We start from the raw sequence: 26,769 nt of genomic DNA on the forward strand, positions 1-26,769 counted from the left end.
CCCATTTTTGTTCCATGTGTAGATACAAAAGTCAAAGATTGGGGAAGTAGAACCACATCAAAACACTGCGGTAAAATTTACACAGCCCCTTTCAAGTTCCTACCGTCGCTGATTAGTGTGCAAGGCAAAGGTTGGACCCGACTTTGTTTTCCATCAGTTCCCTTTCGTTCTGATGAGAGCAACTGTTGTCCAAGTAGTTTTGAATCAATGAGGATCGTGTGCCTTGTTTTGCCATGTCCAGGACAGGTGCTTGGATGTATATTTAGTTGACTGAGTGCTGGTGGAGGAGGCTGTCGGTGGGAGTGGACTCAGGACACCAGTGGGCTATAAATCCTGTGTACTTCCAGCAGGAGAGCAGCCATTTCCTGCTCTCTCTGTCTCCTTTCCCGTTCAGCGTTGCCCTTGCCGCTTACTGGGAAACATGTCGACGAACCTCCAGACGATGACGGATCCCACCAAGATGGGCCTGGGACGCTCCATAGCCGTGCTAACATCTGGAGGAGACGCCCAAGGTAAGATGGTATAGTTTCCTGTCTGCTGGTGTGTCTGTGAAGTGAACACAGCTGGATAATTGCGTTGAATGAGGATTTTCTACGTTAATTTGTACCTTTAAAGAACACCAAAAAAAGTGTTATTTAAACTTTTCTGTGATGCCTGCAAATAAAAACATTCATTTTTGTGCATGTTCTTGGTGTTAATTGAGATGTGACAGATTAGGATCCTAACATGCGCAGCAGTCATTCTCTTTTACCAACGCATTCAAGACGGGCAACCTCGTAAGGACGCTCCCTCTGTTCACCTCCAAGTAGTGATGTTATCGATTTAGCTCTTATTTTTCAATGATACTTTTTCCAACCCACTGAGCATTCCTTCAATTTGCGTGTCGGGGGCTAATTTTAGTGGCGGTGACCTTCCGGCATGCAGAGAAAATGCTCTGTTCTCCCCCTTGAGGTCACCATCGACAGCAGCTGTCCAGTGAAACAAGAGCTGGAGTCTGCCAATTCGTCACAACAAAAACACAGACTGTGGCATTTGGCGTTTGAGGTTATTCAGGTGCGACACATAGGGACCGCCATTAACACGCCTTCTGTCCTTTTCTCGGTGCCTATTTTGGCCTAGTCTGCTGACAGTCTAATGAAAGGCCAGATGTCCATTAAAGGTTGGAGTTCAATAGTTGTGTGCATATAATCTACTGCTTTACTCACTATTGATCTTCTTCTATGAACAAAAACAGCTAAGCACTCCTGGTTACTAGAAATCAGCAAAATAATACAACGATGCAACACTTAATCTACCCAGGAAAACTCAATTACCATGTCAGAATTTGATACAGTTGTAGCGATAATGGGGCCGGTTCGTTTATTTAATTAACGGTGGCTGAATCTTACAGTCTGCAGTACTATTGGCCACCAGACGAATAAGCTTTTTTTTTGCTGAAGAGAAAAACTCTTACGTGGCTGACAGTTTCACCTGTTGCTTCAGCCTTCATCGGAGCTGGTGATGTCAGGAAGTATTGACAGCTAAGATGAAGGCTGGAGCAACAGGTGAAACTGTCAGCCACGTAAGAGTTTTTCACTCCCAAAAAAAAATAAGTTAAAAAAAAAGTCTGGAAAAAAGAGACCTTTAACCTAACTTAAGTTGACAAGATGAACATCATAGTGCTGAATTAGAACTGCGTGTACTGTTTCTGCTACTAATTACACTTAGTTAGAATGGTATTTTCTTTGATTATTTGCATTGCATGCACCTAATTTTCAAGAAAATGTGAGGATTGAAATTTACTTATGATGGGTCTAGCTAATGAATGTTAAAATGGAAAAAATATATCTTGATCAATGATTCAAAATGATTGTGTTCATATTGTATTTAATTGAAAGATGTTTGTTGTTGTTGTTTTTTTTTTTCTCTTTCTCCTTTCTTCTTTCTACATACATTCTTGCTGCTGGAGGCTGTAAATTTCCCCAGTGTGGGACGAATAAAGGATATCTTATCTTATCTTATCTTAAAAATCGTCCGTGGATAAATCTTCAAGTGGCAATGTTGCACCTAATTACAAAACTTCACAACCACCCCCGAAAGATGGAACAGCCAACATGGATTAAAATTTAAATGAATGCCCAATTATTATTGCTAGAAATGATAATAGCAGGGCGACCCGTGATCGAGTGGCTAGCGCATTGAACTCACAATGCAGAGGTACCGGGTTCAATTCCAGCTCCTGCCTTCCTGTGTGGAGTTTGAATGTTCTCCCCTTGCCTGCGTGGGTTTTCTCTGGGTACTCCGGTTTCCTCCCACATTCCAAAAACATGCGTGGCAAGCTGATTGAACACTCCAAATTGTCCCTAGGTGTGAGTGTGAGCGCGGATTTTCGTTCGTCTGTGTTTGCCCTGCGATTGGCTGGCGACCGGTTGAAGATGTCCTCCGCCGACTGCCCGAAGACAACTGGGATAGGCTCCAGCACCCCCACCCCCCCCCCCCCCCCCCCCCGCCCCCCGCGACCCTTGTGAGGATAAAGCGGATCAGATTATGGATGGATGATAATAGCAAATATTCCTTCTTCTGGCTGATTGGTGAACTGCTCACTCTCTGTAGCCGGAGGGGCAAATTTATTGATATGATCCTAGTGAACTTTGTAAACATGTCCAAATAACTAAAACTATCCAAAGCACAAGGAGGAACAAAAGAGGAGGCAAAATGGACAACTCTGCTACAAACCAAAGTAGTTGCAGAACCCTGCACACGAGGCCAGAGTTCAGTCGGGCTCAGTCACATTGCTCGCTGTGCAGTAGGCCTAAACCTACTGGTACGACAAGTCCACTACCGTGACCAGTAACAGCTGGTAGAGCTGTTGCTAGCACAATTACCACGACTGACCATAAATTTCAATGAGTGAGTGTGAAAATCAAACAAACTCTCCACTTTTGTGTGTCAGGTATGAATGCTGCTGTGAGAGCCACAGTCAGAGTAGGTCTCTACACTGGAGCCAAAGTCTACTTTGTTCATGAGGTAGGAAACAATGAAAGCAGCGTTGTGTTGAAATATGACATGCCGCCCTTTTACAGTCTATGCTGAACATATGAAGACTGCGATGAAAACAATTCTGGTTCTGTCAATGTGTGCATCAGGGCTACCAGGGCCTGGTGGATGGAGGAGAAAATATTCGGCCTGCTACATGGGAGAGTGTTTCCATGATGCTTCAGCTGGTGAGTTGATGGCACACGTGGATCATTTCTTCTCAAATCACTCAGGGGGTTGAACCAAGGGGATATTGATTTTAATGAAACATTCTTACTTGTTGATCGTGGTGGCACAACACGACATCTCAAATTTTAGGTCAATCAGAGCTGGTGTCTGGGAGCAACGGCCCATCGAATTTTAACATGTTTGGCAAAAAGGGGCGTGGTTTCCTTCTTATGAACCCTCATATCTCATGGGCTTCAAAAAAAGGGAATTCAACAAGGAATCTAAATCTGTAATAATTTCAAAGATTGGTGCATACTTTGGTAGTTTGACCGTTTGACCTATAATTTGACCTTTTGACCAACAATTTGACCTTTTGGGATCACATGATCTTCAACAATTTTTTTTCAGAAAATGTAATCTCACACATGTTTGCTCGAACATGAAAGTTTCAGAGATGTAATTTCTTTGTTTAGCAGAGTTAAGGAGTCAGATTTGAAATGAATATTCATGGAATACTCAATAAATAGATGACTTTAAATGAATATTCAGCTACTATTAAACAACTTTGATAGAAAAGATTTGAGGGATTACATTTCATGAAAAAAAAGGGTTAAGGTCACATGAACCACAAGGTAAATGTCAAGGTCAAATTCTAGGTCAAAAAGGTTAAGTTACAAAAATATGCACCAATCTTATGAACGATTGCAGATTTGGATTCCATGTTTCTAAAATCAGGGGTTTTGTGTATATTGACCCAGGCAGCTCCTGAGCAATAAGGATTCATTTGAATGTTGCCATGCCCCCTTTTGACAAACATTAAAATTTGGTGGGCCGTAGCTCCCAAACCGATGCTACGATTGACATAAAATTTGATATTTCATGTTGTGCCACCACTATCAACAAGTACCACAAGTTCCATTAAAAACAAAATCCACTTCATTCAATTTTCCAGATTTTTTTGGTGGGGTGATTTGGCATGGAATGACCCCCATGTAGACCCATCACATGTAAAAGTAGGAGTGTGTCCGTTCTGCTCGTGAATGTTTCATATTGCAATACGTGACACATGTGAACCTGCAGTGGCTCGAAAGGGACACAAAATAGGGTGTTTGGATTAAAAAAAACGTTGATACTTTAGCAAATCGTCAACCAATGCAAGAGTGCTCAACAACTTTTCAGGGAGGAACAGTCATCGGCAGTGCACGCTGCAAAGACTTTAGAGCCAGGGAAGGCCGTATGAAAGCGGCCTGCAACCTGGTCAAGCTCGGAATTACCAACCTTTGTGTCATCGGAGGCGACGGCAGCCTGACCGGGGCCAATGAGTTCAGGACAGAGTGGAGCGGACTGCTGGCCGACCTGCGCCGAGCTGGTGAGGAGAGATTGCTTTCCATTTACTCTGCCGAAGATGAGCTATTCATCAGGGACTCGGAGCTCCTATTTTAATCATATCTCTGCTGCTTTGAATTATGGAAGCAAACAGAGAATGGTAAATCCTACTAAATAGAGTACAGTGCCATGAAAAAGTATTTGCCATCTTCTTGTTTCAACATTTTTTATTGCATATTAACGACACATATAAGTTTCAGAACAAACCTATTTTAATCTCGGAAAGGTGAAAAAACTGTGTCCGTTTTTGATACCTTTCAGATTTACAACACTGTATATGCACATTAGATGCAATATGCTTTTCTTGTCACGATGAATCATGAGCAAATATCTGCAGGTAAGATAACGGATGAAGAAACCAAAAAGTCCTCCCATCTCAACATTGTGGGGATGGTGGGCTCCATCGACAATGACTTCTGCGGTACCGACATGACCATTGGCACGGACTCTGCCCTGCACCGCATCATTGAGGTGGTGGATGCCATCACCACAACTGCACAGAGGTCCTCCATCATGCTTTTGCTGCTGCCAGTGCTGTCTTGAGGATAATTGTACACGCATACAGTACATGTATGGATATGGGTGAATGTCGTCGTAACTACTGTTCATTGTGTGTATCCATAGCCACCAGAGGACCTTCATCCTGGAAGTGATGGGAAGACACTGTGGGTCAGTAGATGGCAAGTTTGTCGTTATTTACAGAGATGAATTTATATAAAGAAGAGTGAGAGAGAGAGAGTGACAAAGAGAAAGAGATTTATGTGTATTACTTGATTACAACAAAATATATATCAAGGGAAACCAAAATTATATATTCCAATGTCGACTTTTAATGTTACAACAGTAGTTGTTTCCTTGTTTGAGTAAAATAATGTTCATTTTTAAGAGTACACCCATTTTGTGAGAATTAAAGTCATATTAGGTCACTGAAGAAAAAAGACGCCCGAATGAACATGAATCAGAACATTTTGCCATTAAAGAAATAAAATAATCTATTTGTACATGGCAAATTGAGTCTTTTTTTTTTACAAGAAAAAAAATCTGTGATTGTAGGTGCAATTTAAAAAAAAACCAAAATAACGAGAAGTTGCAATTAAACAATCAAAAACAAATAATTTTATTTTTGTTGAGTATTTTTGCAGGAAGAAAAAAGAATAGAAATGTAATCTTACAAGAATTGTGTGTCTATGTCTGCCCACGGCCAAAAGGTACCTGGCACTGGTGTCGGCTTTGGCCTGCGGCGCAGACTGGGTGTTCATTCCAGAGATGCCACCAGATGACGGCTGGGAGGAACACTTGTGCAGGAGACTAGCAAATGTAGGACCGTCGCTGCTCGCGCTCCCCGCTCTGCTGCTCACGAGTCTCCTTGAATGACGCGCGACGCTAATGACAATAATTGTGCTTTCAGCAACGGGCCAGAGGTTCTCGTCTGAATGTGATCATCGTCGCTGAGGGTGCCATATCCAGAGATGGCAAAATCATTTCATCAGACCACATTAAGAAGGCAAGGCCCCCGATGGTGACTGTACTACACTGTGTTCCTGACTGTTGTTTGTGCATATGCACCAAACAGCAGCTCAGCATACCCACCCTTTTTGGAGTCCTTGGAGGGTGTGCTGGTGGTGAGTAGGCTCCGATGGTGGGGGAAGATGCCAGTCCGTCCTGGCAGATCCAAACGTATAGTGAGGGTTTGTTGGGAACGTCTTGCGGAATCCCCTTTTAGAAGGAGTTTCAACTCCCACCTCCGACAGAGCTTTTCCCATGTTCCGGGGGAGGCGGGGGACATTGAGCCCGAGTGGACCATGTTCCGTGCCTCTATTGTTGAGGCGGCCAATCTGAGTTGTGGCCGTAAGGTGGTTGGTGCCTGTCGTGGCGGCAACCCCCGTACTCGCTGGTGGACACCAGCAGTAAGGGATGCCGTCAAGCTGAAGAAGGAGTCCTATCGAGCCTTTATGGCCTGTGGGACCCCAGAGGCAGCCTACGGGTATCGACCCGAGCGTGGGAAGAGTTCGGTGAAGCCAGCTCTACACCCTTAGCAGGGTCCTTGAGGGTATGTGGGAATTCGCCCAACCAGTCTACATGTGCTTTGTGGACTTGGAGAAGGTGTTCCACCGTGCCCCTAAGGGAGTTCTATCCGGGGTGCTTCGGGAGTATGCCGTACCGAACCCCCTGATATGGACTGTTCGGTACCGATACCACCGATGTCAAAGTTTGGTTCGCATTGCCTGCAGTAAGTCGGAATCGTTTCCAGTGGGGGTAGGACTCCGCCAAGGCTGCCCTTTGTCGCCGATTCTGTTCATAACTTTTATGGGCAGAATTTCTAGGCGCAGCCAAAGCGTTGAGGGGGTCCGTTTTGGGGGCCTCAGTATTGCATCCCTGCTTTTTGCAGATGATGTGGTGCTGTTGGCTCCTTCAAACGGGGCTCTCTGACTCTCACTCGAGCGTTTCGCAGCCGAGTGTGAAGCGGTTGGGATGAAAATCAGCACCTCCAAATCTGAAACCATGGTCTTCAGTCGGAAAAGGGTGGAGTGCCCCCTCCGGGTCGGGGAGGAGATCTTGCCCCAAGTGGAGGAGTTCAAGTATCTTGGGGTCTTGTTCACGAGTGGGGGCAGGAGGGAGCGGGAGATCGACAGGCGGATCGGTGCAGCGTCTGCTGTGATGCGGACGTTGTATCGGTCTGTCGTGGTGAAGAAGGAGCTGAGCCAAAGGGCGAAGCTCTCAATTTACCGGTCGATCTACGTCCCAACCCTCATCTATGGTCACGAGCTATGGGTCGTGACCGAAAGAACGAGATCCCGGATACAAGCGGCCGAAATGAGTTTTCTCCGCAGGGTGTCCGGGCTCTCCCTTAGAGATAAGGTGAGAAGCTCGGTCATCCGGGAGGGGCTCCGAGTCGAGCCGCTTCTCCTCCACATCGAGAGGAGCCAGATGAGGTGGCTTGGGCATCTGATTCGGATGCCTCCTGAGCGCCTCCCTGGTGAGGTGTTCCGGGCATGTCCCACCGGGAGGAGACCCCGAGGAAGACCCAGGACATGCTGGAGAGACTATGTCACCCAGCTGGCCTGGGAACGTCTCGGGGTCCCCCGGGGAGAGCTGGAAGAAGTAGCTAGGGAGAGGGAAGTCTGGGCTTCCGTGCTAAAGCTGTTGCCCCCGCGACCCGGCCCCGGATAAGCGATAGATGATGGATGGATGGATGGATGGGATGGGAAGTCAATCAAAAAATGTTCTTTCAAAAAGTATCTTCTATGCAGCCCCGCTAGTCGGCATTCTGATTAATATATATGTGCAGATGAGTCAAGCAGTAAAATCCACTTGTTATTATCCATCTCAGGGGTCGTTCTTGTTGTCACTTACTGTCAACTGAATATGGCAACACAGTTGCTCAGCACTGATGTAATGACCAATCATGGCACAGCTTCAGGATGCAGGTGAGCTGTGATTGGTCATTAACCTGAGGCATAACAATGGAATCAATATTCTGATGCTTTACTATTACAAAACATCAGTTTCGTTTTGCTTGCATTGAGTGACAATTTTAATTCTGCCAAACTATGACAATCAGCATTAAATGAATTTTGGCAATTGTTAGTCACTTCAGCAAGTACAGTTGCAAAACAATACACAATCATGTCGTCAGAAGAAAAATGACAACTTGTGTTTTTTATATTCTGTCCCAAATCATTTATATACATATTGTAAAAAGGACTGGTCCAGGAATAGACCCTTGAGGCGCGCCCTGAGTAACTGTCAAAACATCTTAACACATGCTATTGAACACTTTGAGATCTATGAGAAAGATGGTTGGACCGACAACCAATTGCCTGCTCTGACAGTCGTATGCCGCTTGGTCAATTTTTCAGCATCTGATGATCTACCAGATCAAATACTTTGGTCATAATGCTCAAAGATGAATTTGTGGTTTTCTAGCTGGTCACTGACAGACTTGGCTTTGACACACGGACCACCGTCCTTGGACACGTACAGAGGGGAGGGACGCCCTCTGCTTTCGACAGAATCTTGGTCAGTACATCATTAGTCAAAATTCCTTGCAATTGATTTGCCATAATTAAAGCCCCTAAAATCCTTAAAATTGATACATTAACCATAAAGCACGCCATTATGAAACTCACTCCATGTGTTTGTGAATTGCACATTTTCAGTATGTGGCACAAAACATTGTAAATGAAAAAATGGTTTGTTCAGCAAGTTTGAGCCTGTACGGCTGCTTCATACAGAAGCAGTTTTAATAGAGCAAACTAAAATGACAACACAGATTAATTGCAAACTGTTTTATTACATTTTATGGCACACCACTGTTTGGTGGTGTACTGTGCGGCAAAACACGCACACACACACACACACACACACACACATATATATATACTATATATGCACGCATTTAAAGTTAGTAATTTAAAGTCTGTTGTTTTACACATTTGGGCATCACCTTTAAAAACGTATCATTTGAATGAACCGCGATTGGAAATGTGAAATGTGAATTATTGAAGACAAGCAAAACACAAACGGACGGAAACACACGTTATGATCTGTGTGTGTGTGTGTGTGTGTGTGTGTGTGTGTGTGTGTGTGTGTATGTGTGTGTGTGTGTGTGTGTGTGTGTGTGTGTGTGTCGTGTTTGTCCCCTCCAGGGCAGCAGAATGGGGGTTGAGGCGGTGATGGCTCTTCTGGAGGCCACACCAGACACCCCGGCCTGTATCGTCAGCCTGTCTGGTAACCAGGCAGTTCGGCTGCCACTCATGGAGTGTGTGCAAGTGGTATGTCTGTCTGTTGTTATGCCACAAATTACAAACACAATTCCAATGAAGTTGGGGCGTTGTGTTTAGCATAAATAAAAACAGAATATTGTACAACGATTTGCAAATAGTGTTTAACCTAGATTTAATTGAACACACGACAAGAAAAACTGATAAACGTGATTGTTTTTAGCAAATAATCATTAACTTAGAATTTTATGGCGAAAAAGTGTTCCAAAAAACTTGGAGCAGTGTCATTTTCACCACTCTGTTACATCACCTTTTGTTTTCACAAAATTCATTTGAGAACTGAGGAGACAAATTGTTGTTGTTGCTTTGTCAGTTTTTCATTGTTGCTTGATGACAGGTTCAGCTGTTCAAAAGTCCGCGGTCTTCATAATGCGCCACAAATTTTCAATGGGAGACACGTCTGGACTGCAAGCAGGCCCGTCTAGTATATTTCTACGAAAAGAACCCACTCCCTTGTCACGTGTGCAAAATGTGGTTTGGCATTGTCTTACTGAACTAAGCCAAGGGAGTCCATGACAAATATGTTGCGTGGATGGCAGTTCTTCAAAACCTCAATATTCCTGTTAACATTCATAATGCCTTCGCAGATGTGTAGATTAGCCATGCCATTGGCACTAGCGCAGCCCCATAACATCACAGATGCTGGCTTTTGAACGTTGTGTCCATAACAATCCAGATGGTACTTTTCCTCTTTGACCTGGAGGACACAACATCCACAATTTCCCAAAACAATTTGAAATGTGGACTCGTCAGACCACAGAACACTTTTCCACTTTACATCAGTCCATTTTAGATGAGCTACAGCCCAGAGAAGCGCGCAGCATTCCTGGATGTCGTGGATAAATGGCTTTTGCTTTGCATAGTAGAGTTAATGCAGAACTATATTTAATGACAATGGTTTTCTGTAGTGTGCCTGAGCCCAAGTTTTGAAATCCTTTCCACAGTGAGGTCGGCTTTTGTTGCAGTCCCGCCTGAGCGATTGAAGGTCATGGGCATTTAGTGCTGGTTTAGAGGCTTGCCGCTAACAAGCAATGATTTCTCCGGATTCTCTGTAACCGTTGATGATATTTTGGATTGTAGATTATGAAATCCTTAAATTCCTTGCAATTGTACCTTGAGGAACGTTGTCATTAAACTCTGACTTTTCTCACACAGGTGAACCTACCCACGTCTTTACTTGTGAATGACTGAGCAATACAGGGAAGCTCCTTTTATACTCAATAATGGCATCCACCTGTTCCCAGTTAGCCTGTTGACCTGTGGGATATAGTATTCCAAAGAGGTGTTTGATGAGCATACCTTTCTCATTCCTTTTGGGCACCTGTTCCAGATTTTTTGGAACGTGTTGCAGCCATAAAATTCGAAGCTCGTGATTATTTGTTAAAAACAAGAAAATGTATCAATTTGAACTTGTCTTTGTAGTGTAGTCCATTAAGGATAGGTTGAGCGTGATTTACCAATAACTGTATTCTGTTTTTATTCATGTTTAACACAATGTCCCAACTTCATTGGAATTGTACAATTACCTGAGAGTTAGAAAAAGAAAATAACGATGATTTATTTTCATTTCAAAGCAGTTCTAATAAAAAAAAAAAACAAGTACACAAAGAAACACAAACACATAAGGCGAGAGAGCAAAAGGTGTTCGTGGCATAATATTGTCACATTGTGGTGTTTTATTTATTTTTCTATTTAAGTGTCTCAAACATTAGTGACTTTTGTTTGGAGGGGGCTGTTGTTGGGTTTTTTGACTCTCTGAAAAAAAAATCATTTTTTGCCTTTGAAGATTTGGATTTTGGTACTGAGGTTGTGAATTGAAGTCCTCTTTTGCTATTTCTGCTTTCCAGACCAAAGATGTGACAGCTGCCATGGCTGAAGGCCGATTCGAGGATGCTATCAAGCTCAGGGGAAAGTAAGATATTTATGTTGTATGAATCTAAAATCAGAAATATAAAGTTATTAATATCGTTGTGGTTGTTATTATTACTGTACTCTATTGTGCAATAGAGTGAGGGTAGTGACACCCACAAAGAAACTAAATCAGCTCAATAAATTTTGCTTTGACGCTCAACCTGCAGGAGCTTTGAGAACAACTGGAACACATACAAGCTGCTGGCCCATATTAACCCCCCCGATGTTAAAGTAAGAACCATCCATCTGATCAACACCAGTGTTGCCAGAGAGGGAATACAGTCGTCGGGTATCGTACTGCACGCTCAAAATGGTTGCTCCAGGAATAAGTGCAAACTGGAAGCTAAGAGTTAAGTCCTAAAAGTAATATTGTTTATGGGACTAAAAGTTTATGTTTTGGAGGGAAAATCTTTTTTTTTTTGTGGGGGGGGCTTGTAAAATTTATATTTTGGGGTGCGAAAATCACAAAGAAAATAGTTACAAGAAAAGTGTTTCTCAAAGAAAATAAATCATCCTAAAGAATCTCTTCTGTAAAAAGTAGAATGAATGTAACATTTTCAGAGAGGAAAAAGTGCACAGTTGTTTCTCATTCAAAAACGCAATCATACAGCACTTGTGTTTTAAAATGTTATCTCTGAGAATGTCATTTTTTGTATTCTTTTCACACAAAAAAATGTCTAATGAGGATACACTGTTATTTTCTTCAACAAAAGCAGTGGTCTCATGAGAATAATGTCATTTCCTCAAAGAGAAATAATATTGTAAAAGGGAATAATCCGTTTTTTTCACTGTGCATCTTCAGAATCTCATGGGATTAAGGTTGGATTGGGTTTTTTTTCAAGGGAAAAATTATAATCTCGTAAAAATAAAACTGGACTGACAAAAAAAATTACAACAAAAAAAAGACTTCATATAATGGGAATAAATGTGAAAAATCATATTAGGCTCAAATGATTGCAACGGTTGGGAATTTTTAAGGTAGTGCATCTGGCAACACTGTTTATCACCAGCTGCATCTGTCACCTCGTTCATGCATTGTTAAACTTTTCTGTATTTCCCTAAGTATTTCAAGTTAACGATCCCTTCCTTGTGTCAGAGTAACATCAATGTGGCCATCATAAATGTCGGCGCTCCGTGTGCTGGAATGAATGCAGCCGTGCGTGCAGCTGTCAGGATGGGTATCATCCAAGGTCACAACATGCTGGCCGTCCACGACGGCTTTGACGGCCTTGCCCATGGACAGGTAGCGACCGGCACTTGACGTCGACATGTTACGCAACAGAACAATATTTGCCAACTATGCCAAGATGTAAGCCAAATGCCTCAACGTTAAATCGCAGAGATGGATGACTGTGTCCTGCTGATCAGCAAAGATTGCTGAAAGGATTAATGAACGTGTTGTAGTAAATTACATTTCTTAGATTTAAATGATAATATGTCACACTGTTGCTTCATTATCCATCCAGCCATTCATCCATTTTCTTCTGCTTATGGGGCTGGGGCAGCGACTTTAACAGGGAAGCCCAGATTTCCCTCTCTGTCTGTCATCTGTCTCTCTCTCTCTCTCTCTCTCTCTCTCTCTCTCTCTCTCTCTCTCTCTCTCTCTCTCTCTCTCTCTCTCTCTCTCTCTCTCTCTCTCTCTCTCTCTCTCTCTCTCTCTCTCTCACTCTCTCTGTCCCATCTCTCTCTATCTCTCTCTGGATCTCAAACACACACACACACACACACACACACACACACAGTTATCTTCTGTTGGTGCCAAAAATCTGTTGCTGGCTTTTTTTAGCTGCTATTTGTTGGGTCATGATGACTTAGCAGGTGATTGTTCTATTGACGTAAGTAAATATTTACCTGTAAATGTGTACACATTTACCAGCCCATTCCGCTGATAATCAACAATTCGTGAAAATCTTTTTCTTACACCGTATTGGGCGGACAGTATATGATGTCAAATGGAAAAAATACATTTAAGGTTTAGGACTGCTTAGGAGCTGCCCTGCCTGTTTTAGAAGTTTCACTCCTCCATATAGCGCTTTCACAACAGCTGCAGCTGTAACAAAGCACTTTACAGAACATTTAACATAAAATAACATGTACTGTATAATTAATACAACAGAACCTATAACATAAAACATAGACAATACTACAACACACCTGATTCAAAACAAAAGCTCTTCAGTTAGTTCTGTACAAGCCTGATGCGATCTTGATCATCACAATCAGGTGTGCAGGAGCAGGAAAACATCTAAAACACAGGAAAGCGGCTCTCGTGGACTGGAGTTGCTCCCCCTGTTAAAGGTGTTATAGTTTCTCCTGTGTTAGTCTTTCCAAGCCCCGCTCCCCGCCGCCATGTGCCCGGTTTGCACATTTTTTGGCATAGCATATTATCACGTCCAAATAGCTGACATACTCACACTCTGACATGCGCAACTACCTAGAGCTCTAGAAATTTGCAGCCATATTTGGTAAAGTTAACTTGTAATGAGAAGCTTTTTTAATCATACAGTGTGTGATTTCGCGTTAAATGTTTCCACTTTCAGGTGGGAGATTTCAGCCTTTGATTAACATTAACTGCTATTTGGTCCAATAAATAAGTAATCCTGGACTGTCAAATTCATTGACACACATGGGAAAGATAAGATTATATTTCCCATATATGTTCCGATTATCAATAAACTGGGGTATTTAGGGGCGGCCCGGTAGTCCAGTGGTTAGCACGTGGCCTTCACAGTGCAGAGGTTCCAGGTTCGATTCCAGCTCCGGCCTCCCTGTGTGGAGTTTGCATGTTCTCCCCTGCGTGGGTTTTCTCCGGGTGCTCCGGTTTCCTCCCACATTCCAAAAACATGCGTGGCAGGCTGATTGAACACTCTAAATTGTCCCTAGGTGTGAGTGTGAGTGCAAATGGTTGGTCGTTTCTGTGTGCCCTGCGATTGGCTGGCAACTGATTCAGGGTGTCCCCCGCCTACTGCCCGAAGACGGCTGGGATAGGCTCCAGCACCCCCCGCGACCCTAGTGAGGATCAAGCGGCTCGGAAGATGAATGAATGAATGAATGGATGGGGTATTTAGTTTGCTTGTATTGAAGAATAGTTGGTACTTGTTCGAACAAAAGATGGGTCATTCCAGAATTGGAGGACATTTTACATTCCACCCATCATACTTTAAACAATCCACATACAAAATACTAAAACATGCAGTTTCTGAGTAAATGTACTTGTCCTGAGACCAAATCTAAAGAAGAAGAAAAAAAAACTAAGAGGAAAAGAATGCTTGAATATCGATCAAATGAATTCAGAGATACCCTCGGCAGATCTCTGTCGCGAGAGTTTGCTGAATAAATTTGACATTCTATCATCTGGAACAGATGAAGATTTTCACCTCAGATCTCGTCAGGTGTTCTATGTACGTTGAGAATGAGCCGGCAAGCTGTTCTGTCATCAGTTGAGGAGATCTAATGAAGCCCGTTTTATAACTGAGGTTAGCACTCCGGATGGCTTGACCACCGATCAAAAAATCAATCGTGAAAAATTAAGAAATTTTTATGAGGAGCTGCACAGTGCTAAAAAAACGGCAATCCTAAGAAGTTGGATAAATTATTTTCATAGTTTGGAGTTACCAACAGAGAGTCAGCAGGATAGACTAGATCAGGGGTGCCCTTTAGGTAGATCCTGATCTACCGGTAGATCTAAGACAGGTCCCAAGTAGATCCGAGGAGTGTCGAGAAGAAAAAAAACAAACAACCATTTGTGTGTCTTTGTACATGTTAGTAATATATTGTTTTTGTTAATATACACTGCACACTAATCAGGCTCATTTTCACAAAAAAAAAATTAAAAATAAAATAAAGCAGGTAAATCTTAAATTTGTGTGTGTGTGTGTGTGTGCGCGCGCGCCGGTAAGGGTAGATCCCATGAGGTTAGTTGATCGAAAAGTAGATCTTCGATCCAAAAAGTTTGGGCACCCCTGGACTAGATCTTGGTAGTAACAAGCACCAACAGGTAGGAAACTTATTGGACTTAACTGCAGCATTTGATACAGTGGATCACAGTATTCTGCTGACTCGTTTGCAGCACTTGGTGGGCATTGGCGGCAGTGCTCTTGAGTGGTTTAGGTCCTATTTAGCTGACAGAACCTTTTGTGTCAGCCTTGGCTGCTCTGAGTCACGCACTGCTCCCCTGTCATGTGGTGTTCCACAGGGCTCAATTCTGGGGCCTCTGCTGTTCTCGCTGTCTCTGCTCCCTTTGGGTTCCATCTTAAGGAAACATGGTATTCCCTTCCACTGCTATGCATTTGACTGTCAGATCTATGTCCCACTGAGCAAGAAAGACGCCTTCTCATTAAGGCCACTCCTATCCTGTCTGGAACAAATCAAAACCTGGATGGCACAAAATTTCTTGAAATTCAATGAAAAGAAGACAGAGGTGATATAGTTTGTTCCCAGTGGCCCTTGTACATCCCATCCCGTAGACTTGGGCCCCCTGTCTCCTTATCTTAAGTCAACAGTTTCAAACTTGGGCCTTAAACTGGACAGTGATTTCAAACTTGATCGGCTGGCCAAAATAAAACCTCTCCTCTCACATGAACACTTTAAGACAGTAACTCATGCTATTGTCACATCCCGGCTCGATTACTGCAATGCCCTTTATTTTGGAGTCCGCCAGTCCTCCATTAAGCGCGTTCAGCTGGTCCATAATGCCGCTGCTCACCTCTTGACTGGTACTCGTAAGAGGGAGCACATAACTCCTACTCTGGCATCCCTTCACTGGCTCCACATACATTTTCGAGTTAATTTCATGATCCTCTTATTTGTTTTTAAATCTCTGAATAATCTCGCGCCACCTTACCTCTCTGAGCTCATCCGCCCCTACACACCTGCCCGGCGCCTCAGGTCTGTGGACCAGACATTATTAGAAGTACCAAGAACTAAACAGGCTCAGAGGGGATCGAGCCTTTTCTGTTGCTGGTCCCTCTCTCTGGAATGACCTCCCCCTTTTCATAATTATTTCGATAGAAAAGCTAAATCAACAACTTGTATAACAGAAATAAGACTAAGAACCCAACGTTCCATCGATGCCTTTAAGCAAGACCTAGAAAAACAAAACTGGACCGAGGTCTACTCAAACGAAGACCCAAATACAGCTTTTGAAGTATTTCAGTCTACCATAATCTTCTTATATGATAAACATTTTCCATTAACTAAAGTTTCCAAAAAGTATAAAGACCCAAGTAAGCCATGGATAACGAAAGGCATAGAAAACGCATGTAAAAATAAAAACAATTTATATAAAATGTTTTTAAAATTCAGAACTGAAGAAGCAGAAAAAAAATATAAGACCTATAAAAATAAATTAGTAAATATTATAAGAACCAGTAAAAGAGATCATTATCATGCACTATTAGAGCAGAATAAAGGTAACACACAAGAAATATGGAAAATACTTAACCAAGTAATCAGAAATAATCCTAAAAAAATGGATTATCCAGAGTATTTTATCAAAGGCAAAAATACTATTTTGGAAAAACCTGCAGAAATAGCAACTGAATTTAATGAGTATTTTGTCAACATCGGCAGTAACCTAGCAAAACAAATTCCTGATCCAACAGACCTGTTTGAAATGGATAGATACATAGAAAAAAACTCCTCCACGATGTTCCTTACTGCAGTAAAACAAGAAGAAGTATCAAATATTATACAAACTTTTAAAAATAAAAAGTCAACTGATTGATAATATTGATATGACAATAATCCAGCAGATTATAGAATATGTAGTGCGACCTTTCACACACATATGCAACCTGTCATTCAAAGCTGGTATCTTTCCATCAAAAATGAAAATTGCTAAAGTTATTCCAATCTATAAAAGTGGAGAAAAACATCTGTTTACAAATTATAGACCAATATCACTACTACCACAATTTTCAAAAATATTAGAAAAACTATTTTCTCGCAGACTTGATAGTTTTATACAAAAGCATGCGCTGTTAAGTGAGAATCAATATGGCTTCAGGGAAAAACGGACCACCTCAATGGCAGTTATGGAGTTTGTGGAAGCAATAGCCACTAATATAGACAACAAAGAATTTACTGTTGGGGTTTTCCTAGATCTAAAAAAAGCTTTTGACACAATAGATCACAGTATATTATTGAAAAAACTAGAAAGATATGGCATTAGAGGTGTAGCTTATAAATGGATAAAAAGTTATTTAGAAAACAGATATCAGTACGTGCAACTCAACAATAAAAAAACCAATCAACTGAAAATCACTCACGGAGTACCTCAGGGGTCAGTGCTTGGTCCAAAACTATTCATCTTATATATAAATGATATCTGCAAGGTCTCAAAACTATTTAAATGTGTCCTATTTGCTGATGATACAACTTTCTACTGTTCTGGAATAAATCTGAAACAGCTCCTGACAACCGTAGAAAACGAATTAAACAAATTAAAAAACTGGTTCGACAGAAATAAATTGTCACTTAACCTGAAAAAATCGAGGTCAATTGTTTTTGGCACAAGACCAATCAAACACCAAGCTAAAATTATGGTAAACTCAATTGAAATAGAAAGAGCGTATGAAACCAAGTTTCTCGGATTAGTAATAGACTCAAAACTATGTTGGAAACCACATATCGATAACGTAAAAAGAAAAATAGCCAAGACCGTAGGGATCCTCTACAAAACCAAGGAAGTGCTAAATAAGAGATCCTTGTACACTTTATACACTTCATTATTATTACCATACATGACCTACTGTGTGGAAATATGGGGAAATGCCTGCAAAACAAACACACTCCCTATTCTCAAACTACAAAAAAAGCAATTCGAATTATTAATAGATCAAAATATACGGAACCTACAAATCCACTATTTATTAAATTAAATACGATGAAATTTTATGACCTGGTTGACTTTAAAATCGCCCAATTAATGTACAAAGCACACATTAACCTGCTCTGCCAAAACATTCAGAAGTTTTTTGAAATTCGAGAAAGCAACTATGAATTAAGAGGTACCAACTTATTCAAAAAACTCAAAACAAGAACAAACATCGAGCAAAGAAGTGTATCTAGCAAAGGTGTTAATCTGTGGAATAATCTCGAAACGGACCTAAAAATGAGTAAATCGCTTGCTGAGTTCAAAAACAAATTCAAAAAAATAGTACAAACAACCTACACGATTCAGAGTTAAAATGATAAATTCTAAACATTAAATATAATGATAAATCAGAACTAAGTTGATAAATAGAGAAAGGTATTGCAATATCCATTATGAATACAAGAGAAAATTGACACAAGAGTGCCAGGGTGAGGATGTATATAATCCCGATACAAACCAAAAGTTGTGAAAATATCACGGTTAAGGGTAAAGTATGAGCCTTAATGGAGACTTCTTATTACTTTTTCTTTTCTGATTGATATAAAAATGATTTAGTACATATAAACACATAACGGGGTAGGACTAGATACGTTTTTTTACTTCATCCTACTCCCTTGAACATAATAACTGTGTTGAATGAAGACTGATTTCTTTCTTTTACTTTTTTATCTACCATTATTTTCTGTCAAATTATTACTGTATATGTTTTATGTTCAATAAACAAACCAAACTAAACCAAACGAAACTGAACATTCGGCAAGCCTCCTCGCTGCCCATCTTCAAAACCCTCCTCAAAACTCACTTGTATTCTTTGGCATTCGACTCAGCATGACTTAGTTTTGTTCTTGGTTTTACAGTTTGGTGCTTTCTACCGTCTTTATTACCGATTTGTCTTACTGTTCATTGTGCATGTTAAATTGCCACCATGTACAGCACTTTGTATGCAGCGATGGCTGTTTGAAAGTGCTCTATAAATACAGTTGACTTGACTCTACTTGACTTAACATACTTATGACATAATAACAAGAGGCAGCGGCCATAACCATTCAGTGGCATCTCCTCATTAAACCGCTTTTCGACTGTATTTTGGGTCAAAACATACATCCTCTTAATAATTGTCTGGTTGACAACTTTGAGTAATAGCGTTTTTATTTTTAGTCGCTCGTGTAGTCAGACACGCACTGTTTCTGTGTATGCGCTCAAACTTTGGAGACACGAAAATCAAAGTCAATCCTTACAACGGCGATACACATGCGACAGCCATCAGAGTAAGCACAGTCCCAGGATTTTTTTTTCGCCCTCACAAAGAAATGGGGTTTGACCGATATCTAGGGCAGGGGGGCTGAGAAGATACTAAATTTTCAATTATTATACATAATTAACTCTAGACTAAAGTGTGTTCAGAAATTCACTCTGACGCCCATGCACTACTCTTGAGATTGGGTGTGTTCGGAGAGGTCGAGTGCACTTGAGTTCAAGTATGTGTTGTGACGATTCATTTCTTTTATTTGCTACAGATTGAGCCTATCAACTGGACTTCAGTGAGTGGCTGGACTGGCTTGGGAGGCTCAAATTTGGGCACTAAGAGGTAATCATGTGTAAGGTCGCCTCTAAAGTGGAACATTTCAAAGCAATTGTTTCCATCGGAAATCGTAAACTATTAATTGAATGCCGAATTGCTTTTTATTGTCATTACACGTTCGTGCAACGAAATATCACTTAACAGGCACGCTCTGCACAAGAAACATGAAAAGCAATGGCGAACATGGGATACACTGCAAAGGGCCTGTCAGTACTCGCTGTGTGCACAGTGCCCTGAGATCTTAGTTCAGAAAGGAAACCACTAGGGACGGAGAGGGGGAAAAAAACACGCTCGAACTATCCTCTTCTGAGGATAATTTGAGTCCAGGACAAAAAAGACCCCAGCATGTAAAAAGCATATGACAGTTACAACAAGTCACAAGACATAATATGTAATGAGGGGACGGACGGATGGGAAGGTGTGGGTGTGGGGGCGGCTCGTCCGGCCAGCTGCTCATTTGGGACATTAATTCATGTTCCAAGTTATATTTTAACATGATTTGCTGTATGTAAATAGACTTTAACTATGTAAATAACTTTTCCTATTGCTCATTAAATGCAGTTACTGATTCAATGATTATCACATTTTTTCCCTCTCTGGGTGGCATCCCGTCCATCCATCCCTTTTCTGATCCGCTTTATCCTCACAAGGGTTGCGGGGCATGCTGGAGCCTATCCCAGCTGTCTTCGGGTAGTAGGCGGGGTGCACAATGAACTGGTTACCGGGGATCGAACCCACGACCTCTGCACTGTGAGGCCGACACGCTAACCAGTCGACCGCTGTGCCACGTGGGTGTAATCCCAAAAAAACAATACAAACTAGTGGAGTTTATCCTTTGGAATCACATTTTTGGAGCTGAAGTCTCACAGGAATTGCTATCATCCTGTGCAGTGTTGATTTGAATTGCAAATTTGATTTTGAGCTGTTTTTCACACACTTTGGTTCGATTGAACTCCAAACCGTAACACTTCAGTTGTATTTATAATTCTCTGGATCAGTCACCAATGTCAAATTATCGACCCGCCGACCGAACCCAACCCCCCGACCCAATGTCCATGAGTCATAACAACACAAAGTCTTTCTGTTTCTCTTCAAAGAACACTTCCAGGTAAACTGGTGGAGGAAATCACCCAGAACATTGCAAAGTTTAACATCCACGCCTTGGTGATCATCGGAGGATTTGAGGTAGGACAGGCCAGCCAAGATACACATTTTCTTCCATTAAAAGTGGCCTATGCATTTTGACCCTCCATAGACACCCAGACTGGTGGCAAAGAGAGTCCATAGATTTTGAGAACGATTCAAGGAGGGCACTGGAATGGATACAAAAATTTGGGGAGCAAATTGGGGAGCACAGCGTTAACTCTACCTAAATAACGATTGAGGCCTCTCAGCTCTTTTTTACCACTCAAGTAATGGGAGAAAATTAGCTTTGAATAGGTTCTGAAATGTCCTAGCAGTGAATATGGTGAGATATACAAAGGTACAAATTGTTAGGTATATTCTAAATATAAAACAAAAACACATTCAACCACTGGTAACAAACACAACTGACAGGGATTAACGTCTTTATAACCTCATTAATTAAATACATTGAATTTTTTTTTGTGAAGTGAAGGGAAGGGCGACTCAAATGATCTCCTCGTGTGTGTTCTCGCAGGCCTACGTAGGAGGTCTGGAGATGGTTCAGGCCCGAGAGAAATACGAGGAGGCGTGCATCCCCATGGTCGTGATCCCCGCCACCGTCTCCAACAATGTCCCTGGCTCCGATTTCAGCATCGGCGCTGATACCGCTCTAAACACCATCACCTCTGTTAGTGTTTGGACAAGCAACACACACACACTCACAACCTTTAGGTGCTCATTCACAAACTGCTTACAGACATGCGACAGAATCAAGCAGTCAGCAGCGGGGACCAAACGTCGCGTGTTCCTCGTCGAGACGATGGGAGGCTACTGCGGCTACTTAGCCACCATGGCCGGGCTCGCGGCCGGGGCAGACGCTGCCTATATATTTGAGGAGAAATTCAACATTAAAGACCTGGAGGTGAACATGTGATGATGGAGAAAGCCTCCGTACAGTAGATAGAGGATGACTTCCCGTCTGTTGCGCTTTTTATCTTCAAGGGAAATGTTGAGCATCTTGTGGAGAAGATGAAGACGACAGTGAAAAGAGGCTTGGTTCTCAGGTAGAATGTAACAGATATGAACAGGAGGGTAACAGGACATATTCCTCATTCCAAACTCTACTTAGATACTTGATTCAATAACGTCTGTAAAAGATTGGAGTTGTAATCAAATCTCTGAGGTCAAGATGACATGCCGTCAATCCGCACTAACTCTAGTGACCATGCAACCAGGATATTATTGCTGCTCTGACGGCTGAAAATAAATCCTAAAGTCGCACGCGTTAATGCTAATGAACTTTTTGTGCCTAATTAAGCAGAGCATGGCGTGGATGTTAGATGATCCTTTTCATCATCATCAAAAAATGGCGTGCGATGGCCCGATCTTCATGACATCTTTAATCCATCGTTAAGTCTTTTTGTGGACTACAATTGCTGATCTCCCTACTACAGGAACGAAAACTCAAACGCCAACTACACCACGGATTTCATTTTCAACTTGTACTCCGAGGAGGGTAAAGGTGTCTTTGACTGTCGCAAGAATGTGCTAGGACACATGCAACAGGTGGCTTTGCCGTGTTCGAATTTGTCCACTCACTTTTCTCCCCGTGCACCTGACAACTTCTCTGTTCACGGCAGGGTGGCACCCCAACGCCTTTTGACAGAAACTTTGGGACAAAGATGGGTGCCAAGTCTGTGCTATGGCTGACGGAAAAGCTCAAAGAGTGCTACAGGCATGGTAAGATTACTTGAAATAGGTGTTTTAAAATATCATAAACAGCGGTACTTTGAAGTGGGATCGTCCGAAAAATGCTGCTCATGTCCCACGAGAGACCCAGTATCAAAAGATAAACTCTGCGTGTGTGTTCTGACTTTTCCAATTGCAGTGATCCCTTGCTATTTGACGGTTCGTTTATCGCAGATTCGGTGCATCGCGGATTTTCTCAAGCATATTAAAATCATTAAAAAAAAAATCTATATGTATAATATATTTGTTTTTTTTAACCTGTATATGTTAATTGGTTGCTATTTTGCAGATTTTCGTTTATCGCGGGTGGTTTTGGTCCCCATTATCCGCGATAAACGAGTAATTACTTTATCCTTTATGACACATTTCCTGAAAAGACGATCGTGGAAAGAGAAAGAAACACTTTTACATCCTAAACAGACAAAATGGTGTCCAAGAACGAGCCTTTTGGTGTCCTGACAGTTTAAAGATTGCTGCATCCCAATTTGAAAGGAATATCACAGAATACATTACAATAAATATAACAGTGGTTATAAGGGATGGTACTGAGGCCCGGTATTTAACTGGCCCATGATTTAAATGTTTAAAAACGGCAGGATCAATAAGCTCCACCCTGAGCGATTCTCTTAAAAGTCTTGGAGAAATTACTCAAATTAAATTTTGATTGATTTAGTCTATACGAACGTTACTTTGCACCTTAGACCTCTCCTGTCGTTTCGAACTAACAATGAAAGTCATACGTTCGTCTCAGATGCATGTTCACAATCGCAGGCGAGCCATCTGGCTCCTCTGCGAGAGAGGCACCTGTGCTTCTCTCTTGTGGCAATGTTGTGCAATTCTTGCAGCTCCGCACTGCCTGGCGTCATCAATGGACGAGACGTGACAAAGCACACTCAGTCCTGGGCCATTCGTAGCTCGTCATATCGATGCCCAACGCAAACATTTTCTGTGCCCTCCACCCCCCCCCCCCGCCCCTACTTTTTCATATTTTTGACAAAATGTTAACATAATGTGAACTTTTAAAATCGGTTACAATGAGCTAACATCTTAAATTAGCTTCCTAATACTTGCCACCAAAGACTGCATTCTAATGGTTAGCATCATCTAATCTAAAGATTGTGAATTTGAGAACATTCTTATATTTACTGGGCTAGGGCAAGTGCTTACAATCTTTCTTGAGGATTATTGAGAATAACAAGTGAAGCAACACTTTTAAAGTTGAAATCCAAAGGTTTTGTATCTAAAAAGTTTCATACATCTGAACGGTATGATTGACCCTTTTTACCACTATTGTTACTTACTACAGTAGTACTACTAAGGCTCGAAATAAGTGGTCTTGTATTGCTGTTAGTGATGTATAATGTGTATTTTACATCTCAAATGTGTTTATGTGGCAAAGCACAGAGTTGCCAAATGTTTCAGCATCAGTGAGTGAACGCTAACTTTTTATGCCGGTCACACATTGAGATTCCTCTGAATGTTTTAAAAAAATCATTTACAAGATCGGAGCGGCCTCCACTACCAAGGGCTTGTTTTTGCCTATGGCTCCCTGCATTTTGTTTTTGTTTTTTTTTGCTCTGCTCCCTCTGACTCAAGAGTTGGGAAGCACGTTAAAGGATATACCTGAAAACTGGGATCAATACTCACTAAAATTTATGTTGACATGTCTACTTATTATTATTATATTGACCTCTAAAAATATTAAAATGCTTGCCCAAATATTACAACAAAGCTTATGTCACTTAATGAGAAAACACTTGGTCCATGAAACAGCAAATTTTGGGGCGGTATTTATCGAGGTTGGTGTGTTCATTCGTAGAGATGCCCACAAACATTCTGGTGCAGACTGATTGCAGCTTTCTGTCACGTTAAGGGATGTAAGCTTTTTCTTATAGTTATGTTGAGTTTTGACTGCTGCCACAAGTGCGAGTAGACTGGAGTGTCCATTCAAGACACATTCAAGTGTCTCTTGTTATTTACAAATACGTACATGTCTTGCCACTTTACCCCAAGCGACACAAAAAACTTGCAGATTCACTTTGAAAAACTTACAGGATTCTTGCACACCAATGTGGATGTATTTGTCGTGTATAAGCCTGCGTACCAAACAAAATTTTCAGTAAGGGTGTGTTTGGCTGTTGCATATAAAACTGGCCATCAATCAAGTGAAAATCACCCTGTTTCTCTACATTTACTGTATGAGTGATGAACAACTCAACATTAGCTTTTCACTTCTCAAAAACAGCTATGATAATATGTAATCTAATGGTTTTTAGTGATCTGTGCCTGAAATGAGGAGTATAAGTATCTTGGCGGCTGGGTACGGCTCCCTGTGGCCCACCCATGGTGACAGGTCTGACTATGTTGTAGCCTACTGTGAACTACTGAAATGTATTCTCCTTTGGCTACCACAGGTCGCATCTTTGCCAATACACCCAATTCTGCCTGCGTGCTGGGCATGCGGAAGAGGGCACTCACCTTTCAGCCACTGGCTGAACTTAAGGGAAACACGGACTTCGAGTATGACGTGCATGCTTTCGAGGCACCATGTGTACACGAGTGCTGTCGTGTCTTAATTGCTACTCCTCCCCATCTCCACCTGCTATTTGCTAGGCACCGCATTCCAAAGACGCAGTGGTGGCTGAAGATACGGCCCATCATGAAGATCCTGGCCAAGTACAACATCAAGCTGGACACGTCAGAGCATGCTGATATGGAGCATGTGATCAAGAAGAGAAGCCCCCTCTCCAGCTAGGGGTCACCGACAAATTAATATTCAACTCATCTTCATAATCTTATCTTATGTACTGTATTCAGATGCAGCCTCAGAGAACAAAAGAAAGATTAAACTCTTAAAAAATGTTTTCTCTTTAACAAAACAATCAGATTGCAATACTGCAAATCTCCGTTAAATAGAACATACTGGACAGGTTATTGGCACGCTCCGACTGCCTTTCACCAGTCAGGTCCAGAGCCAAAGCATCTGAGTACAGGGAATATAAACTTTATTGTTTTGTGTTTTTTGTTATTGTAAAGTGTCCTTGGGTGTCTTGAAAGGAGCTTATAAATAAAATGTATTATTATTATTATTATTTATGAAAGGCTTCAGTTCAAACCCTAACACACAAAACATCAAACGAGAATACCAAACAGAAAATGCCACATGAATTTATTAACATCTGCTTTGGCCATGTACACACAGTCACACTGTTTTTGCCCCATTTATTTCCTGACATCAAATGCGCAACAATCTTGTGTCTCATAAAATTGTCATGGAAGATTTGCCTTATGTGTGAAGTGTGTGTTAAGAGTAGATTTGTTCCGAATGTAGGGCCCAAAACCAGCCGGGCCCAACATTCTTAACCGTTGGGCCCTTCAAATGAAAAAAATCCTAAGTTACGCATTTTACAATTTTGGTAATGATGGATTTTGTGTTATACAAACATTCTTTTTTTTTCAAACACTCAAAATGTTCAGAGGCATCTGTGCTATCCATACATATATAGTTTTTATTAGTTGTTTGAGATTTTTCATTCTTTATTTTTAGCAAAAGGAAAAAAAATTTTTTGTCTGGAGGTCCCAACCAAGCCCTACTAACAATCCCGACCGGACGTGTTCATGTAAAATGCATTGGTTTGAAGCCTCCTGCAAAAAGGCAAACTCATTTGCGATCCTCTGGCGCCACCTAAAAGTTGCACAATTGGAATGACCTCAACCCAACAATGCGGCATGCAAACGTCTGTCCAAGCGAAAACAAAGCAATTGACTTAAAAATCGCGTGAAATGCATGTTTACACATTAGGTTTACGATGCATTCAAAAATATGAATTATAATGGGTCTCTATGGTGCAAAATATGTAAATTGTGAAGATTACGGAATCAAAACCTTTTTTATTATTGCTGCAATGCCTGAGAATTATCAGCCGGTGACGTCATGAAATTTAGGCCATTTTAGAACCTCCCCATACGTTTCAGCTCTCTCGTGTTTTTCCGAATGCCTTTGCCTTTGATTCAAAGACATAATTTTACATTTATCGCAAGCGGTGGACTACGAGGGTTAAATAATGAGGAGTCCTGGAGAGTCTTTGGGGGCAGGCAGCCTACCTGATATTTTTTATGTCAATGTAGGTTTCCCACATGCACACAACCTGGGAAAAGCAGAAAATTTGGCT

The 26,769-nt window shown here is 41.6% G+C and overlaps 1 protein-coding gene across 2 annotated transcripts; it reads left to right on the forward strand.

Annotated features, from left to right (window-relative positions):
* Positions 1-344: 344 nt before the first annotated feature.
* Positions 345-25,459, forward strand: LOC127596353 (ATP-dependent 6-phosphofructokinase, muscle type-like). 2 transcript variants are annotated; one of them, XM_052058731.1, is made up of 22 exons: positions 345-512; positions 2,933-3,006; positions 3,126-3,203; positions 4,363-4,552; positions 4,907-5,072; positions 5,194-5,238; positions 5,778-5,886; positions 5,978-6,073; positions 8,497-8,589; positions 9,219-9,344; positions 11,201-11,265; positions 11,432-11,495; positions 12,361-12,507; positions 19,659-19,729; positions 20,821-20,908; positions 21,384-21,536; positions 21,606-21,770; positions 21,851-21,912; positions 22,303-22,414; positions 22,489-22,588; positions 25,012-25,117; positions 25,211-25,459. In XM_052058731.1, the coding sequence occupies exons 1-22, from the start codon at positions 422-424 to the stop codon at positions 25,350-25,352; spliced, it is 2,343 nt and encodes a 780-aa protein (XP_051914691.1). In that variant the 5' UTR covers positions 345-421; the 3' UTR covers positions 25,353-25,459. The 2 variants fall into 2 exon arrangements, with proteins under 2 accessions (XP_051914691.1, XP_051914690.1); XM_052058730.1 differs by having other exon boundaries at positions 21,384-21,770.
* Positions 25,460-26,769: the final 1,310 nt, after the last annotated feature.

This window comes from Hippocampus zosterae, chromosome 2 (assembly GCF_025434085.1).
Source record: "Hippocampus zosterae strain Florida chromosome 2, ASM2543408v3, whole genome shotgun sequence".
NCBI lineage: Eukaryota > Metazoa > Chordata > Actinopteri > Syngnathiformes > Syngnathidae > Hippocampus > Hippocampus zosterae.

Coding starts and splice junctions, on each gene's coding strand:
- LOC127596353 (XM_052058730.1), top strand. CDS start 422: ATGTCGACGAACCTCCAGACGATGACGGATCCCACCAAGATGGGCCTG. Junction 11,266..11,431: donor GCTATCAAGCTCAGGGGAAA/GTAAGATATTTA, acceptor CTCAACCTGCAG/GAGCTTTGAGAACAACTGGA. Junction 21,913..22,302: donor AAAAGAGGCTTGGTTCTCAG/GTAGAATGTAAC, acceptor TCCCTACTACAG/GAACGAAAACTCAAACGCCA.